The sequence below is a fragment of the Syngnathoides biaculeatus genome, chromosome 2 (assembly GCF_019802595.1).
Source record: "Syngnathoides biaculeatus isolate LvHL_M chromosome 2, ASM1980259v1, whole genome shotgun sequence".
NCBI lineage: Eukaryota > Metazoa > Chordata > Actinopteri > Syngnathiformes > Syngnathidae > Syngnathoides > Syngnathoides biaculeatus.
The window spans coordinates 18,479,337-18,496,812 of NC_084641.1; the positions used below are offsets into that span (position 1 = coordinate 18,479,337).

At 44.2% G+C, this 17,476-nt stretch overlaps 2 protein-coding genes across 3 annotated transcripts in view; one reads left to right on the forward strand and one right to left on the reverse strand.

Moving 5' to 3' along the window:
• LOC133510731 (teashirt homolog 2) overlaps positions 1-2,037 on the reverse strand; it is a 57,272-nt gene extending 55,235 nt beyond the window's left edge. The window contains exon 1 of the mRNA XM_061839025.1: positions 1,458-2,037. Within this exon, the coding sequence (XP_061695009.1) occupies positions 1,458-1,497 (40 nt within the window). The 5' untranslated portion in view covers positions 1,498-2,037. The remainder of the gene's footprint in view (positions 1-1,457) is intronic.
• Positions 1,992-17,107, forward strand: LOC133510740 (uncharacterized). Of its 2 annotated transcripts, none has more exons than XM_061839053.1 (5): positions 1,992-2,116; positions 3,878-4,028; positions 4,269-4,365; positions 14,576-14,666; positions 16,688-17,107. In XM_061839053.1, the coding sequence occupies exons 2-5, from the start codon at positions 3,901-3,903 to the stop codon at positions 16,834-16,836; spliced, it is 465 nt and encodes a 154-aa protein (XP_061695037.1). In that variant the 5' UTR covers positions 1,992-2,116; positions 3,878-3,900; the 3' UTR covers positions 16,837-17,107. The 2 variants fall into 2 exon arrangements, with proteins under 2 accessions (XP_061695037.1, XP_061695031.1); XM_061839047.1 differs by having other exon boundaries at positions 1,998-2,116; positions 4,269-4,420.
• The last annotated feature ends 369 nt before the right edge of the window (positions 17,108-17,476 follow it).

The following is a 17,476-nucleotide window of genomic DNA, read 5'->3' on the forward strand; positions in this document are numbered from 1 at the left end:
AATTGATATCCTGGTTAGATATATTGTTGGGTCTAAAAACAAAACGTCTGTAAAACGACTAAGTCTAGTCAGCCTCGAATGGCAGCAAGTGTTGTGTGTGTGTGTGTGTGTGTGTGTGTGTTTGAGATCTCAGTATCTTCCTCACGTAGTAAAAACAATGATAGGCAGAGAAACAATCGCCATCTGCTCGGAGGATCCGCAGCCATAATAAAGAGTGATAACGGCTCACAGCTTCACACGCAAGAAAGGAGAAAAAAGAGAGAGAGAGAGAGAGAGAGACAGAAAGGCATCCTCCGAAAACACCCAAAAGATGGCCCAAAGGGCTGAGGTGACAGGCGGCCGAGGCCACCGATTACGGCGCCCCTTAGGAAACACGCTTCGCATCCCGAAAGGCTAAACGGATTATGAAGACGTACACACATTACAGCCCACCAAAAAACGTGCATGTCCAGAAGATGATGCAGAGTTCACACAGAGTTCACAAGCAGGATACGCGCAGCTCCACACATGGAGGACAAGACTTATTATTTACTACTACAGTAACTCACTCACACTGACGCGTGCAAGCAGGGAAGAGTGAAGGCGTACGAGTTGGTCCCGATCCGAATTACGATTTTGGATTACATAGATAGATAGATAGATAGATAGATAGATAGATAGAGATAGATAGATAGATAGATAGATAGATAGATAGATAGATAGATAGATAGATAGATAGATAGATAGATAGATAGATAGATAGATAGATAGATAGATAGATAGAGTTTTTCATATTTAAAAAAAATGCTCTCTTTCAAATACTTTACATAGATATATCTGGAAATATATAGTTTGTGGATTATTTCCAGCAAACTCCAATTGTGATGTGAAAAAAGCAGATGAAAAGATCCTAATTCCTCTCTTTAGTCATACAGGGAAATTGAATCGTGGTCACCTCCAGCTATAATATTAGGAACGGCACTTAGCACGGGGCAGTGCAGTTTTACAACCGCACCAACGAACGCATTTTGTTGTCACGTTTTTTTTTTTCTTTTAAAGGCAGAATCTTTGTATTGGATGCATTCAGATTGGGGCTGGTGAGCAGTCATGAGTGCACCCCGCCTCTCGCCCAAGGTCAGCTGGGATAGAACATGCAAGGATGGATGTTGGGCAAGTGGAGTTTCCCTAATAAAGTGACCACGATGGATAGCTTTTGCGCCCGACGTTACTTTTTTAGCAACTTATTAGATGAAAAATTGCTCATGTGAATGCAGTGCATGTTGAGTTTAAGACGTACAACTGGGTCGCGCATGAAAACAAACCCCAAAAGTTTGTTGGGAGGGACGAAAGGATGGCTGGAGGAAGGGGGGGGGGATAAGGTGAGACTGTGACCATGGCAACAAAGGCTAAACAAGCCTAACAATGTCCCTCATGAAAGCCAAACGAAGACAACGGGAGTGCAAGAGGCGTCTTCTTACCCGCAGCCCGTCGAGGCGCCTGCTGCTTCCTGCGTGGCATGTTGTTCGCGCGCGCGTGCCCAGGTGCAACCACAATGCGGGGCCACGCTCGTGAGCGCGCATAGAGAGTGCACAGGCGCGCGGAGCGTGCGGGGTTATTTCTCGGGGTTTTCTGATTGTTTTTTGTTTGTTTTTGTTGTTGTTGTATTTTTTTTCTCGTTGCTCTCAATCTGGCTGCCTGAAAGAATCCCCTTCGCTTTGTCGCGTTTATCAGATCAAAATAAAACGGAAATTTCAAAAATAAAATGCAAAAAAGACAAATCTCGGCGTCTTCCGTCTTCTACGCGGGACGAAGCGTCTTCCTTCTCGTGTCCATGTGAAACCTGGTCCCCGCGTGTGCACGCGCGTCCACTTCCCCCGCCCCCCCTGCGGGGGACCTTGAACGCGTGGAGCAGGCTCGAGAAAAAAAAAAAAAAAAAAACACCGAGAAGCAAAAGAAGAAAGAGGGCTTGGAGAACCGGAACCGTGGGCTGCCGGGCGCCGGGGGTGACGGGCAGAGCAGAGAGGCGATGTCAGCGCGCGGAGATCCACGCGAGAAACTGAACATTGAAAACTCCTCCCTCCCTCTCTGCCTCTTCCCTCCTTCCACCGGGCCGGACCTGACGACGACGACGACGATGGTGGCTGCGAGACATTTGCGAGAATAGATAAGCAGTAATTTATTAAAGGAACAGGGGCCGCGTGCCGCTTTCTGCCTTTCAAATGAACGGAAGCTTTTATTTTTCACATCAACGTCTTATAGTCAGTCCTCGTAATAATAATAATAATAAAAAAGTTAGACTAACTATCATCTCGAGAAGGGAAATTCAGTGTACTATAGTCTACTGCTGTATGTATTTTGTGTGGCACAGAAGCAAATTGAATTTTTTTTTTTGGTGTGTTTTTTTAGCTGGGTGGCTGGGGTGGTGCCTTGCTTCAGGGCACCTCGAATATTTCCAGGAAGCAGAAGAGCATATATCCACCCATCCATCCATTTTCTTTGCCACTTATCCTCACAAGGCTTGCGGGGAGTACTGGAGCCTTTCTCAGCTGTAAACTGGGCAGAAAGCGGGGTACGCCCTGAACTGGTTGCCAGCCAATCGCAGGGCACATAGAGACAAAAAGCCGCGCTCCTAGGGCCAATTTAGAGTGTCCAACTAATGTTGCATGTTTTTGGGATGTGGGAGGAAACCGGAGTGCCCGGAGGAAACCCACCGTGCTGCCAGAAGAGCATATACCCGACAACAAATTGGTTTCTTTTTCATCTTGTTCACGAGAGGATTCAAACCATGTGGCCCTCTGGCTGCAACCACAAAGTCCTTCCGTGTTTTCCAACTTTATACAAATGGAAACGGCAATGAAGTACAGTGGGTTGCATGTTCTACCCTTGCTGGGCTGGCTTTTCTCCGTATACTCTGGCCTGTGGTGTGGTTTTATTTTTGTTATTATTATTATTTTTTTGTTGTTGTTGTTGTTAAAGTTTTGGGAGTACAGCAACCTGCTTCAGGTCAAAGTTGGACGTTATTAACTTAAATATTTTCTGACTTTATGGATAGAAAACATTATACAAATGAATAATTGATATGAGATACATGCCTGTCAATACCATTGTCCCCCCTCACGGGACTCACTCGGCACGGTGAAACAAGTGGTTAGATCATTGGCCTCATACATCTGAGGACTGGGGCTCAAATCCTGTGTGGACTTTGCATGTTCTCCTCGTGCTTGGGTCAGTTTTCTTTCCAGGCACTCTGGTTTCCTCCCAGATCCCCGAAACATGCATTAATTGTGGACTCTAAATTGCCCTCAGATGTGATTGTGAGTGCGACTGTTTTCTGTCTCTATGCAATTGACTGGCAAAGCAGTTCAGGATGTTCCCCGCCTCCTGCCTGTTGATATCTGGGATAGGCTCCAGCACTTCCGTGACCCTCGTGAGGATAAGCAGCTCGAATAATGAATGAATAAATCTGAAGTCCGTTGGTCAAGGCCAGTGTGCCCGCGGGGTGTGGTTAGCAAATACTAAGGTTGCGGCGGCCTCAAGAGGGCACCAAAAGTCAGGTGGAAAACCTTTCATTGTATTTAGTTAGTTAGTTAGTTTTAGGACAAAAAGTATTTAATATTGAATAGCTTAGAATATAGTATAGTATTCACCTTAGGTGGCACGGTGGAGCAGCTGGAAAGCGTTGGCCTCACAGTTCTGACGTCCTAGGTTCAATCCCGGACCCTACCTGTGTGGAGTTTGGATGTTCTCCCCATGCCTGTGTGGGTTTCTTCCCACATCCCAAAAACGCAACATTAATTAGACACTGTAAATTGCCCCAAGGTGTGATTGTGAGCGCGGCTGTTTGTCTCGAGGTGCCGTGCCATAATATTCACAATAATTTGTCTTGTGATTTTTATAGCTATCTGTAATAATGAGGGGGAAATGGTTAACAACTGGTTACCATATCTGGCTCACAGTTCTGAGGACCCGTATTCAAATCCCGGCCTCACCGGGAGCCTGCGTGGGTTTTTCTCCAGGTGCTGCAGTTTCTTCCCGTACCCCATCCCATGGTAGGTTGACCAGTATCTTTAAATTGCCTGTGGGTGTGAATGTGAGTTAAATGGTTATTGTTGTACATGTGCCCTACGACTGGCTGGCGACCAGTTAAGGGTCTACCCTGTCTCTGGCCTGAAGACAGCTGGGATAGGCTCCAGCAATTTGTCCGACTCTTCCTTGGAGAATTGCTTGAATTCACCAACTTCTGTGTTCCAACTGGGTGTTGCTGTTCATTTGGCTTCATTGTCTTTCAGTTCCCTTGGCGATCGTTGGTGGGCGGAGCCATCTGAGACACACCTGGAAGGCATTGATTGCAGTCTGTGGTGTTTCAAGGCCAGCAGCGGCAGAAAGGTGTTGTCACATTATTGTTTCTGGCCTTTTTTTGTTTTTTGTCCACGGTGCAGTGGTATGTCTGTCCTGTGTTATTCTTACAAGTACATCTTTTTTCAATTATAGTTTGCTTAAATACTTACTTCATACTTGTTTGTTAGACCGGTTCTTTTCCACTGCAGCTCCATCCACCAGCATGCACTTAGTTTTTGTGGAGTAACTTGCCTTATGATGTACCTTTTTTGTCATTGTGTTTGGTTGTACTTTTTGTGTCCATATTTATCACGTGTTGTTTTAATACTGTACTCTTAATCCGGATCGTATACTTTTTCCATTTACATGCACCCTCCTTACTGGAAACAGTGGAGGGTTATAGAGTACAAATGGCCTTTTCAAATTGGATTCAAGTCCAGACTTTGATTGGATAACTCCAAAAACTTTAAATTTATCTGGCCGTCACAATTTATGGCCACTTCAACTTCTGAAAATATCTGAGCTTTTGCCTCAACACCTTGGATTTTAAATACTCCCCTTTCCAGCCTGACCATCCCGTGACTCAGACAGCCACCGACAAAGCGCATTGAGCGGCCAGCGGCCTGTTGGTCTCATTCTTTGCTCAACATAAACAAATTGACCCATTACTGCCAGTGTAGCATGCAATTGGCCATTAAAATGTGTCCACAAGTTGTAAAAATGCATCTTCCCTAATGGATGAAGTGGGTGGCGAGAGGGAAGTCTGAATGTTCTTGCTCAAGCTACTGCCTCCGCGACCCGTACTTGGACAAACGGTAGAAGATGGATGGATGGATGTCTCTACCCCATGTAAACTGCATGTCAGTCGTGACCTGGATGGAATCTGTCACTCTGCCTCGTCAGCCAGATATTGGTTAGCGTACCCACCTGAGGTCTAGCACATCAGTGTTTAGGTTGTCAGCCACACAGCTGCTGGCTGCATGTCAAGGTGGAGGAGGTGGGAAAAAAAAAAAATCATCCAGGTGGACCACTGTGAAAGCCATTGCTGTGGCCTTCGGCAACCACAGAAGTGCGCAGCGCTCTGTTCCGCTGAATGTCAACAGAGCCAAAAGAGAGAAAGTTGTTGGTCGGTGCCATCTCAGAAATTGTTTCTCTCGCTCGTCGGAGCCAATGCACTGTGGATCGCTAGGAATTCTCCTTTCCCCACTTGAGTCATGACGGACGGAAGTATTTGAATGACAGCTGAAAGTTCTGCGGAGTTGGGGTTTTCAGAGCATTCACGGACCTGCCCACAGCATCGGCAAGCTGAAGGAACATCTCAATCCTGACCATTTTGAACCCTGATATTACAGACTTAGCATTTTTTGGGGTTTGTGTTTGAGTCATTTTCTGGCTCGTTGAGAATCTGTTTCAAATTTCAAGCCTTTTTTCATGCCTCTTTTGTTCATCTGTCATTCATTGTTTGTTGATATGAAATTAAATAGTCTTGTTACTGTATACACTGTATGAATTGGTGTGCTTTGACACAAAGTTTGAGTTTTATATGTGGGAACATTTGGAAAATGTCTGTCTCTCTTCAAATGCTGCTCATGACTTCATCCAACAAGAAGCTGAGATGATGGATGACTTCATCTCAGAGAGACAACCCTCCTCAGAGATCTGGGCTCAACCCACTTTACAAATGACTTCCTGATAATATTCTATCAGTCTATTTTGTGTCTGTCACTCACTCATACCACAGCCGATACTCGAGACCTCCGCTGAACTCCGCCTGAACTCTCGCGATCAATCAAGCCTCAGATCAAGCCTGTGTGGTAGCTTTCTGACAGCTGCGAGCACCTTGTGTTTACGCAACTACCGCAGTTACCCCAACGAACGGGCACACACATGCACACCTTATCACTCCCACCATTTCCTGCTGGTGCCCACATGTCAGCAACTTCTTTGCAATTCAGTCTGCAGCGGTGCAGATTGTGCTGGCAGATTGATCTCCAACCTTGGGTGCATGGTCAAAACATAACTATTAGGATTCACCAACAGGAAGATTAACAGGCAAGGAAATTTTCAGTTGCGCTTCTTATGTGCAATGAGGAAAAGTTACCCAAAGAGCCACTGAATGTTGGAGCAAAAATGCACACTGAATCTAAAATGTCAAATAAAATCTCAATTGAACTTTATTGATTGTACAATTTGGAAACTGAACACAAACAGCAAATCGAGCAAGACCTTACAAGTCTGTTCACCAAAGTTCAAAGTAAGTGTTTTATTCCTATTAAAAATCATAATACGTAGGTGCAGCCACAAACTCTGTGATGTGAAATGAAACGATAGCCAATTAGGAAGCTACCAAAAGATTGCACTGTTCTGGACTTCACTAATGGGCTCTGTGCACATCATGCCATGTCGTCATATCCTTTCAAAATATGAACAGTCACCCTCTTCTGGTTTGCAGAAACCTGAGAGCTGTGAATTTGAAATTCGGTAATCAACTAAGTATGAGGTTTATAAAAGATGGTTATTTTAATTAAAAAAGAAAGCCACACAATATTATGAACATTGCAAAATTTCAAGGAACTACAGATTTACGGCCCCCCACCCCCTTCCAGGATAACCAGGCTGCTATGGCTAATGTGTGGGTAACATTTATCATATCGTCTGGTACTGTACAACGTTCATTATGATGGCAAGATGTTGTTCAGTGTTCATTAAGATAACAAGATTAAGATGAGTCTATTTAAAGAGAAAAGCCACCACAGGTAGACTTTCAGGAAAACGGTTCTTCCTCAGAACCTGGCCCAATTGGTAAGTGGAAAATGCCAACAGCAACAACCCCAGATTTGTTCAGCGTCACCTCGCCCCCTCTCTGAGAAGAAGATTAGGGGGTTAGGAGATAGAAAAAGCGGTCGTGAAACAAGCCTACATGTATTTTAGCTCAGTCCTAAAAAGTAAAAATAAGTCTTAAATTGTGATTTGAACATTTCTATTGATGTGACACCTCTAATCTCCGCAGGTAGGGCATTCTAGAGCACTGAGGCCCGATTATCAAATGCTTAAGAGCCTGTGGACTTCTTTGAGGCCCTCATAGTCACCTCAAAAAAGAGTTTTTTTGTGAGCGTTGGTGTCAGGACGAAACATATGGTACACCTACTTCAATAAAATAAGAGGGTGCTAGCCCGTGTAACAGGACGTCAAAGTCACAACCAATGCAAGTTGGCCACTATCAGGGAAATATTATTGAACTTTCTCATCCTCGTCAAGAGCATTGCTCCAGATTTTTATACTAAATAGAGGCTTTTAATAAGAGACATGGGAAGTTCGGAGAGCGCCACATCGCAATAGTCGAGGCGAGGCGGAACAAATGCACCGTCTATGATCTCTGTATCACGATCGGATAGGGAGGGCTGTCTATCATCAGCAGGTATTGTGAAGATGACAAAAAAGAAGCAGTTTTAGTAATCTTCTTAATGCCCATTTAAAAGGAGAGAGATGCGTCAAAGGTAACTCTCAGATTCTTTGCTCAGTCACTTTGTGGAATGGTGGTTTTGTCTAACCTAGGAGTGCTATCCTTATTAAACAAGTGTTTAGAAGGACCAATAATAGCGCAGTATTCTCGTTGCTGAGCAAAAAATTCAAGACATCCACTGTTAATCTCAGCGAGATATTACTCCAGATTATCGCAATAGCGTGGGGCTGGTAAATTTTCATGTCTTATTTTATATTTGCATGTGACAAAAACATATAATTACTGAACAAAAGAGAGCTGAGTACTGATCCCAGTGACACCGCACAAACAGAGATTATAATACTCAGAGGTCACATCACTGTGAATTTAGATGGTTTCTGCTGTCTGAGAGATAAACCAAGAAAGTGCTCGGCGTGTAATACTGATATGTTTCAAGGTGATCTGGTACTATACTGTGATCAAACGTATCAAAGGCAGGACTGAGGTCAAGTAATATTATTATTGATGAGGTGTCGCAATCCATAGCTAGTTAAAGACCATTTGATACTTTTGCAAGGATTTTTTCAGTAGAGTTGTCTTCCCTGAATCTGGGTTCAAGTTCAAATAGATAGTTAGAAGGCATGCGATCATTGAGATATTGTATTACATTTTTGTTCAAGAATAAAAAACAAAAAAAACATGAGCTTTGATACCTATAATTGCAAATACTCTAAGGGTATAACCATTTGGCATTTCAGACAAGGTCCAATGAATTTACTCATGATTTTGGCATGATTCGGGCAATTCTGTGCCAATCTGGTGGCCCGGATTGAAATGGGCAAGGGACGGGATGTGGCCCATGGGCCATAGTTTGCCAATCCCTAGTTTAATCCCTTTGAAAGCAGCCAAATCTGCTCTGTGAGAAAAAAAAATGCTAAATACCAAGTTCTACTACAAACTCAGATGTGCAAAGACATTCTTCATGACTGACAAGCACTTCACAATGAAACAATACCCACACGGGCTTCAATGTACACCATGATCATGTAAACAACACTCTTGACATTTCTTTGCTTGTAACTTCTTTTCTAGAAGGCATTTCGGGAGCAAAGGGGTCAAAGTTGATCACATTTGCACAAAAAGGGCACATCAGATTTGAGTGCAGACGAATTGGATCGGGTTGACGTGAGTGTCGCTGCTGTTGAAAGCAGTAAAAGCAGCTTTGTGCTCCATGGCGTGTTGTGTCCTCGGGGCTGAATGTAACAGATGACTGAGATCATTGGAGCCTTTTTCTGCAACATCACTCAGAACCCAATGTTTATTCCCCCCTCTTTGACATAGTTTGTGTGCATGCGGTGTGTGTGTGCGTGCGTATTATATTATATTTTATTATATTATATTGCCGGCAAGGTAGCATAACTGGCTACAGCATTGACCTCTCAGTTCTGAGGATTGGGGTTCAAATCCAGGCCACGCCTGTGTGGAGTTTGCATGTTCTCCCTGTACCTGCGTGGGATTTTTCCAGGTACTCCGGTTTCCACCCACAATTCCCCCCTCCCTCAAAAAAAAAAAAAAACATGCATTAATTGGAGACTCAAAATTGCCCATATGTGTGATTGTGAGTGTGACTGTTTCTTTGTGCCCTCTGATTGTCTGGAAACCAGTTCCGGTTGTACCCCACCTCCTGCTTGATGATAGCTTGGATAGGCTCTAACACTCCCGTGACCCTTGTCAGGATAAGTGTCTCAGAAAATGGAGGGATGGATTATAATGTTTTTGTGTCCATGTGCCCCCTTATTACTGAACAGTAAAAAAATATGTTTTGTACTTGTTTTTGTTGCCTATAATGCACCGTACAGTCCAAAGTTATTGTAAATGAATAGAAAAAAAGCTTTAACATTTTCAAAGTTTATATATAAAGTTAATATGCTAGTGTGCTTGATGTAGGCATTGTTGACATTATCATATGTGAAGAAAAAGGTGGGTCATTTTCATGAGTCATAAGGAATTAGTGCGCTCTCTTTACTTCCAAAGTCATTGACATTGACAAACGGCTTGACAATGAAAAATACTGGAAATTAAACCAAAAATAGCATTTTGTAGACGCCTTAGACTCGTGTTTTGCATTCCTCTTAAAGTTAACACCACCACCAAGCTGCTCTCTCTCTGTACACAGCACACTTTGCGACAATAAACACTAGATAGAACCATCATAATGAGGGCTGCCAATCAATGCATAGCCTGGAAATGTGCAATATTCTACATGACCACCAGATAGACATGGGAGGCATGACTTATGATCTCAACATATATCTCGACGTATATCTGTGCCCGGAAATGCATATTTTTATTCCCTGCTTGCATTGCGCCAATTGTGGAACTAATAGAGTTTGTCAATGCATATTAAAATGACAATTCTAAACTATTTTTTGAACACATTGTTTGGTCCTGACGTTTGGTTTTAGCCGATATCTGTTATATCAGGGTCTGTTATATCGAGGTTCCATTGTGTGTGTGGTCGAAAGGTCTTCTGCTTCTCATTTGAATTGTGGCAAATGACTTGGAAAAACATCCAACATAGTCCTTTACTCCTATATTTGTGTACAGCAACTGCACCAGTTTGGAAATCGCTTCCCAATTGGCTAGTGAACATTCAGTAAGTCAAAGTTCTCATTATGATGGTAATGATTATGAATTCTGAATTCATGTCAAAGTCACTGTGTCTCCATCTTGACGAAGTCACATAGGGATTTGCGAATACAAATATTGAACACATTTAAGGAAGAGTGTACCCAGCTTTACTGGTTGCACTGTATCATATTTATTAACAGAAGTTGGATATTGGCACAAAACCCAAGACTTTCAATGTAAATGAAGTCCCAAAGAAAATGGTCAGGCTAAATAAAACTGGGCCAGTGTGTCCCAGATGTAACCCTTCCAATCATATCTGCATTTAAGTGAGAAGCGTATTGTCTATTTGTTGGCCACGGATTCAACCTCCCCCCACCACCACCACCACCACCACCCAAAAAAAAAAAAAAAAAACCAGGGCTGCGATCACGCTCATACTGCTGCTTGACCTATTTCCTCTCGTGTAATGTATCGTTAAAGCAGCCTTGTGAAAACGCTTAATTATTCATGCTTGATTTCAGAATGAAGAGCTTTGAGAACATGGCTCCACGGGAGGATTGACACACGCAGACGCACACACACACACACTTACACACACACACAGCAGTTCCGTGTGCAACGCATTAAAGAACGAGTGAAGATAAATGCCCTGTCAGCGCCTTTAATGATTTATTTCAAACATTCCACTGGATCCAATAAGGTTACAAATCCAATGCAGGTAATTGTTTGTACAGGAAAAAAATTGGAGGGCCTTTTGTTTTGTTTTATTGAGTGCCGGAGTGAGTGGAGAACACACTCACCACGGAGAGGCATCCATTGTCACAAACAAAGAGAAACAAATGTTGAGAATCAGCACATTTCTCATAATGCCAGTAGACAACTTCTTCTACGACTGCAAACAGCCTTCTGTTTATCAGGTGATGACGTTTACCTAGTCACACAGAAGATGATGGACGATGTCCTGCATCTCTTTAAAAAAATGAGAGCAAAATAACTGCTAAAGGTTCTTCTTTGGGTGAGCACCGTGACCAAGTGGTAAGCGCGTGTGCATCTGCCTGCAGTCGTGAGGTTCTTCTTCTTCTTCTTCTTTCGGCTTGTCCCGTTAGAGGTCGCCACAGCGTGTCATCTTTTTTGATCGAAGCCTATCTGATCTGTCCTCTTCTCTAACGCCCACTGTCCTCATGTTCTCCCTCACCACATCCATCAACCTTTTCTTTGGTGTTCCTCTCGGTCTTTTGCCTGGCAGCTCCATCCTCAGCACCCTTCTACCAACATAGTCACTCTCTCGCCTCTGGACTTGTCCAAACCATCTAAGTCTGCTCTCTCTCTCACCTTGTCTCCAAAACATCCAACTCTGGCTGTCCCTCTATTGAGTTCATTTCTAATCCTATCCGACCTGCTCACTCCGAGCGAGAACCTCAGCGTCTTCATTTCTGTTACCTCCAGTTCTGCTTCCTGTTGTTTCTTCAGTGCCACCGTCTCTCATCTGTACATCATGGACGGCCTCACCACTGTTTAATAAACTTTGCCCTTCATCCTCGCGGAGACTCTTCTGTCACATAGAACACCAGACACCTTCGGCCAACTGTTCCACCCCGCTTGTACCCGTTTCTTCACTTCCTTACCACACTCACCATTGCTCTGTATTGTTGACCACAAGCATTTGAAGTCATCCACCCTCGCTACCTCTTCTGCAGATGACAATATCAGTGAAAGCAGGGAGCAGGCAGAGGAACAAGTAGAAAGATGGAGGTACGCACTGGAAAGGAGAGGAATGAAGATTAGCCGAAGTAAAACAGAATATATGAGAGGAGAGGAGGAGGTAGAGTGAACCTCCAGGGAGAAATTAAAGCCATTCAGATTCTCACCAAAACTCAAGGTAACATCATTAAATGCGCTGGTCCATTTTTGCCGTCCCAGGGTCAAAGTCCAACCTGCAAATACTGCATGTGGGGTTCGAGTGATCCGAGGAATGCCGCGTCCATCTGGAATGCCGTTATGGCAGCAGCCTGTCAGTTGTCACCCCGCATCGCATTTAGTGTGCTCGGATTGTGCGTCCACGTTGGGTTTGTCAGCGTCTATTGCGACCCGACCTGTCTTCTTGCGCGCGTGGCCACGGATGCTGATGGACGTTTCCAGTGTCCATCACTCGGCTCGGGACGTTTGCCTGACGCGTCTTCCTTTTGAGCTCCTGAAATCTGTTGACAGCTGCAGAGGGTGGTCTGCACTTGTGTCAGCCTCCATTACTGTAGACGGTACCGGATCCTGACGGCGGGGATGCAGGTTGCCTGCTGTGCATAAATGCTCAATTGCGGTCAATCGATATCTTGCTAATAGGTTTTGAAAATTGACAACAATGAAATGAGAAGGATGAGTAAAAATGCACTTGAGGGATTTTTTTTTTCCTTCCCTTTTTGTATTATTTTGAAAATACAGCTCCAGAGGGCTAAGTGAAGTTGGGGCTCTGGGGCATGGCTTATTTATTTATTTTCCATCAGGCTGGTTTAGATTCACTCACAATGCTTTCATGTTTGTTGCTTTGCAGCCACTTCATCTCGTGTTTGTTCTCTTAATTTGCTGCTAGTCTCTGAAGATAAAGACGCACTATTTAATTAGCACTCCCTCTGTTCTGCTCAAACTGTTTTATGTAGCAAATTGTGTGTGTCTTTTTTTTTTTTTTCCTGTGGCGATGGAGGACCCCACACTGCCCCCTCCCCTACTCCAGAAGAGGCCAAGTTCAGCTTTTAATAAACACGTAATAAGAAGAAAACAGCTGGTAGCAGCGTCGCAGATGGCGCCATTCTTGGCATCTCCGAGGAAGCCACCTCTCACATGCAGATGGCTCATTATTCCAACATTTGGTGATGCATATTGCACAAAATTTTATTCCAATGCTTAACAACCAGGATAAGTCGTACAGGTGTTATGACAGCGTCTTCAAAGAGTTGAGCGCTCTTCAATTTTCTTCACATTTGGGATGTGGCGGCCTTATGCTGCAATCGGAAAAACTTTTTTTTCCCCCCCTTCCTTCTGGACGTGGCCAATATTTCTGTCAGGAGGTTTGGGAAAGAGAACATGGAAGCCACCACAATGCATTTGGACAGTGGAACCTCAAACGTACTTCATAAGAGCTTTTGTTGACAAGAACTGAGTATTTGACCCACAATGGCGACTATTCACCAATGTTGAACGATTGTTCCCAAACAAGCAAAAGTTCGTCCCAGCGGGTATTCCAAGTTAGCGAAACTTCCAGCCGGTCCAAAAACGAAAGGCAGCAGGCGTCCGTGTAGTTAGTGTTCCAAGCAGTGTAGTTTCCCAGAGCAGCGGTAAGTTCGTAAGAAGAAGCCTCGATGTCCGTTTTTCTTGTCCTTATATAGGTAATCCTTGAAACATTTCATACTTCCGCATCACAAAGGACACAAAGAGTTCCTGTCAGACGGTTTCCCATTAGAGGAAACATCATAAGGACTTAAAAGTATGAAAAGAAACAGTGTCACAAATATCCGCATCTTAACAAGTTAAAAGCATGAAAGGAAAACACACACACACCTGCCTTTTACCTGCTGGAAGGTAGCTCTTCGATCCTTCGTGTTAGCCAAAATGCCGGCTCATTTTATTGCTGGATATTGTTTGAACACTCAGGAGGATGGATTTACTCTTTATATATTTCCAAGAGACCTGGTTCGTTGTGAAAAATGGATTGCACAGGTGCAAAGGACGAGAAGTTCCGGTCAAGGCTTCGGCTGGGGTGGCTCATTGGGGTGTTAAACTGGCTCATCGCAGCGCAGAGGTGGCGTTGTTCATCCATCGGTGATGAACAACACCGCCGACGATGGCGCACTCAGCCGCGAGCGACAACTACGCCGTAAAGCGCCCCGGTTCAGCGCCGCGATGAGTCACCGAGGCCGAAGCCATGATCGGCTCGTCGCATCGGTGGGTCGTCGTTCCCGGGCCGCGGCATTGTCGTCGCTCGCGGCTGAGTATGCTACATACTGTCATACTGCCGGGGAGTCTGTTGTTAGCTGGAAGGGTTCTGCATATCATTTAAATATGGCTCGAAATGATAGGGCAATATCGCCCCGGTCATGACACTCGATTATGAGATGTTCTCTTCTTTAAAAAGAGCTTCCGTTTCAGAAGAGGCGTCAGAAAAATCTGAAAATCTCTGTTGTTCCTCTCCCATAGCAGATGGCACAGCATCTTCCCAATGGCGACTGTCCCAGTGTGACATCTGCTGATGACGTTGCAGGCAATATGGCTACCACTTCGATGTCGAGTGAGACTTCCACAACTTTGCGCATGGATGACGCGCTCTCCGCTCATATTTATTTTTTTGTATAGACATTGAAGTGAATAATGTTATATTTATTTTTGATTCTTCTTCTTCTTTTCCTTTCGGCTTGTCCCGTTAGGGGTCGCCACAGCGTGTCATCTTTTGCCATCTTAGCCTATCTCCTGCATCTTCCTCTCTAACCCCAACTGCCCTCATGTCTTCCCTCACCACATCCATAAACCTTCTCTTTGGTCTTCCTCTCGCTCTTTTGCCTGGCAGCTCCATCCTCAGCATCCTTCTACCAATATACTCACTCTCTCGCCTCTGAACATGTCCAAACCATCGAAGTCTGCTCTCTCGAATCTTGTCTCCAAAACATCCAGCTTTGGCTGTCCCTCTAATGAGCTCATTTCTAATCCTATCCAACCTGGTCACTCCGAGCGAGAACCTCAACATCTTCATTTCTGCCACCTCCAGTTCAGCTTCCTGTTGTTTCTTCAGTGCCACCGTCTCTAATCCGTACATCATGGCCGGCCTCACCACTGTTTTGTAAACTTTGCCCTTCATCCTAGCAGACACTCTTCTGTCACATAACACACCAGACACCTTTCGCCAGCTGTTCCAACCTGCTTGGACCCGTTTCTTCACTTCCTTACCACACTCACCATTGCTCTGGATTGTTGACCCTAAATATATGAAGTCCTCCACCCTCGCTATCTCTTCTCCCTGTAGCTTCACTCTTCCCCCTCCACCTTTCTCATTCACGCACATATATTCTGTTTTACTTCGGCTAATCTTCATTCCTCTCCTTTCCAGTGCATGTCTCCATCTTTCCAATTGTTCCTCTGCGTGCTCCCTGCTTTCACTGCATATGACAATATCATCTGCGAACATCATGGTCCAAGGGGATTCCAGTCTAACCTCATCTGTCAGCCTATCCATTACCACTGCAAACAGGAAGGGGCTCAGAGCTGATCCCTGATGCAGTCCCACCTCCACCTTAAATTCCTCTGTCACACCTAAGGCACACCTCACCATTGTTCTGCTGCCATCATACATGTCCTGTACTATTTTAACATACTTCTCTGCCACACCAGACTTACGCATGCAGTATCACAGTTCCTCTCTTGGTACTCTGTCATAGGCTTTCTCTAGATCCACAAAGACACAATGTAGCTCCTTCTGACCTTCTCTGTACTTTTCCACGAGCATCCTCAAGGCAAATAATGCATCTGTGGTACTCTTTCTAGGCATGAAACCATACTGTTGCTCGCAGATACTTACTTCTGTCCTGAGTCTAGCCTCCACTACTCTTTCCCATAACTTCATTGTGTGGCTCATCAACTTTATTCCTCTATAGTTCCCACAGCTCTGAACATCCCCTTTGTTCTTAAAAATGGGAACTAGAACACTTTTCCTCCATTCTTCAGGCATCTTTTCGCCCGCTAGTATTCTGTTGAATAAGTTGGTCAAAAACTCCACAGCCATCTCTCCAAATTGCTTCCATACCTCTACCGGTATGTCATCAGGACCAACTGCCTTTCCATTTTTCATCCTTTGTAGTGCCTTTCTGACTTCCCCCTTAGTAATCATTTCCACTTCCTGGTCCTTCACTCTTGCCTCTTCAACTCTTCCTTCTCTCTCATTTTCTTCATTCATCAACTTCTCAAAGTATTCTTTCCATCTATTTAGTACACTACCGGCACCAGTCAACACATTTCCATCTCTATCCTTAATCACCCTGACCTGCTGCACATCCTTCCCATCTCTATCCCTCTGTCTGGCCAACCTGTAGAGATCCTTTTCTCCTTTTTTCGTGTCCAACCTGGTGTACATGTCTTCATATGCCTCTTGTTTAGCCCTTGCCACCTCTACCTTTGCCCTACGTCGCATCTCGATGTACTCCTTTCGCCTCTCCTCAGTCCTCTCAGTATCCCACTTCTTCTTCGCTAATCTCTTTCCTTGTATGACTCCCTGTATTATGGGGTTCCACCACCAAGTCTCCTTCTCCCCTTTCCTACCAGATGACACACCAAGTACTCTCCTGCCTGTCTCTCTGATCACCTTGGCTGTCGTCGTCCAGTCTTCCGGGAGCTTCGGTTGTCCATCGAGAGCCTGTCTCACCTCTTTCCGGAAGGCCGCACAACATTCTCCCTTTTATATTTATTTTTGATTACAATATCTATTTTGCAATGTATTTAGGGTTGTCAGTGGGGCTTTAAACCACAATTCTAATGAAATTGGTATGTGGAAAACAGAAATAAACACAGAACAGAAACTAAAAACACATTTCCAAAATCCTTTTCACCCAATATGCAAATGAATACACAACAAAGACAAGATATTGAATGTTCAAACTGATGAATGTTATTGGTTTTTTTTTTTTTTTGTTTCTCATTTTAAATGTGATTCCTGCAACACATTTAAAAAAAAAAAAGCCGGCAATGGAGCAACAAAAGAATGGGAACCTTGAAGAATGCTGAAAAAACACCTGCTCAGAACATTCATCAGATGAGCAGGTTAATTAGAAACAGTTGCGTGTCACCAGCGTGTATAAAAAGAGCATGCCCGAAAGGCTCCGTTGCTCAGAAGCCGGTATTGTATTAAAATCTGAATCATTGTGTAAAGGATATTGCCATGTGGGCTTCGGAACACAGTTTCTCACTACATCTACAAATGCAAGTAACAGCTCTACCGTGCAAAGCGAAAGCCATACGGTTATCAACAACACAAATGTCGCTGGAAATAGGTCACTCCTATTCACTGTCTGAATTGTGCCACAGCGCCTGAAAACATCTACCGGTATCAGTCCA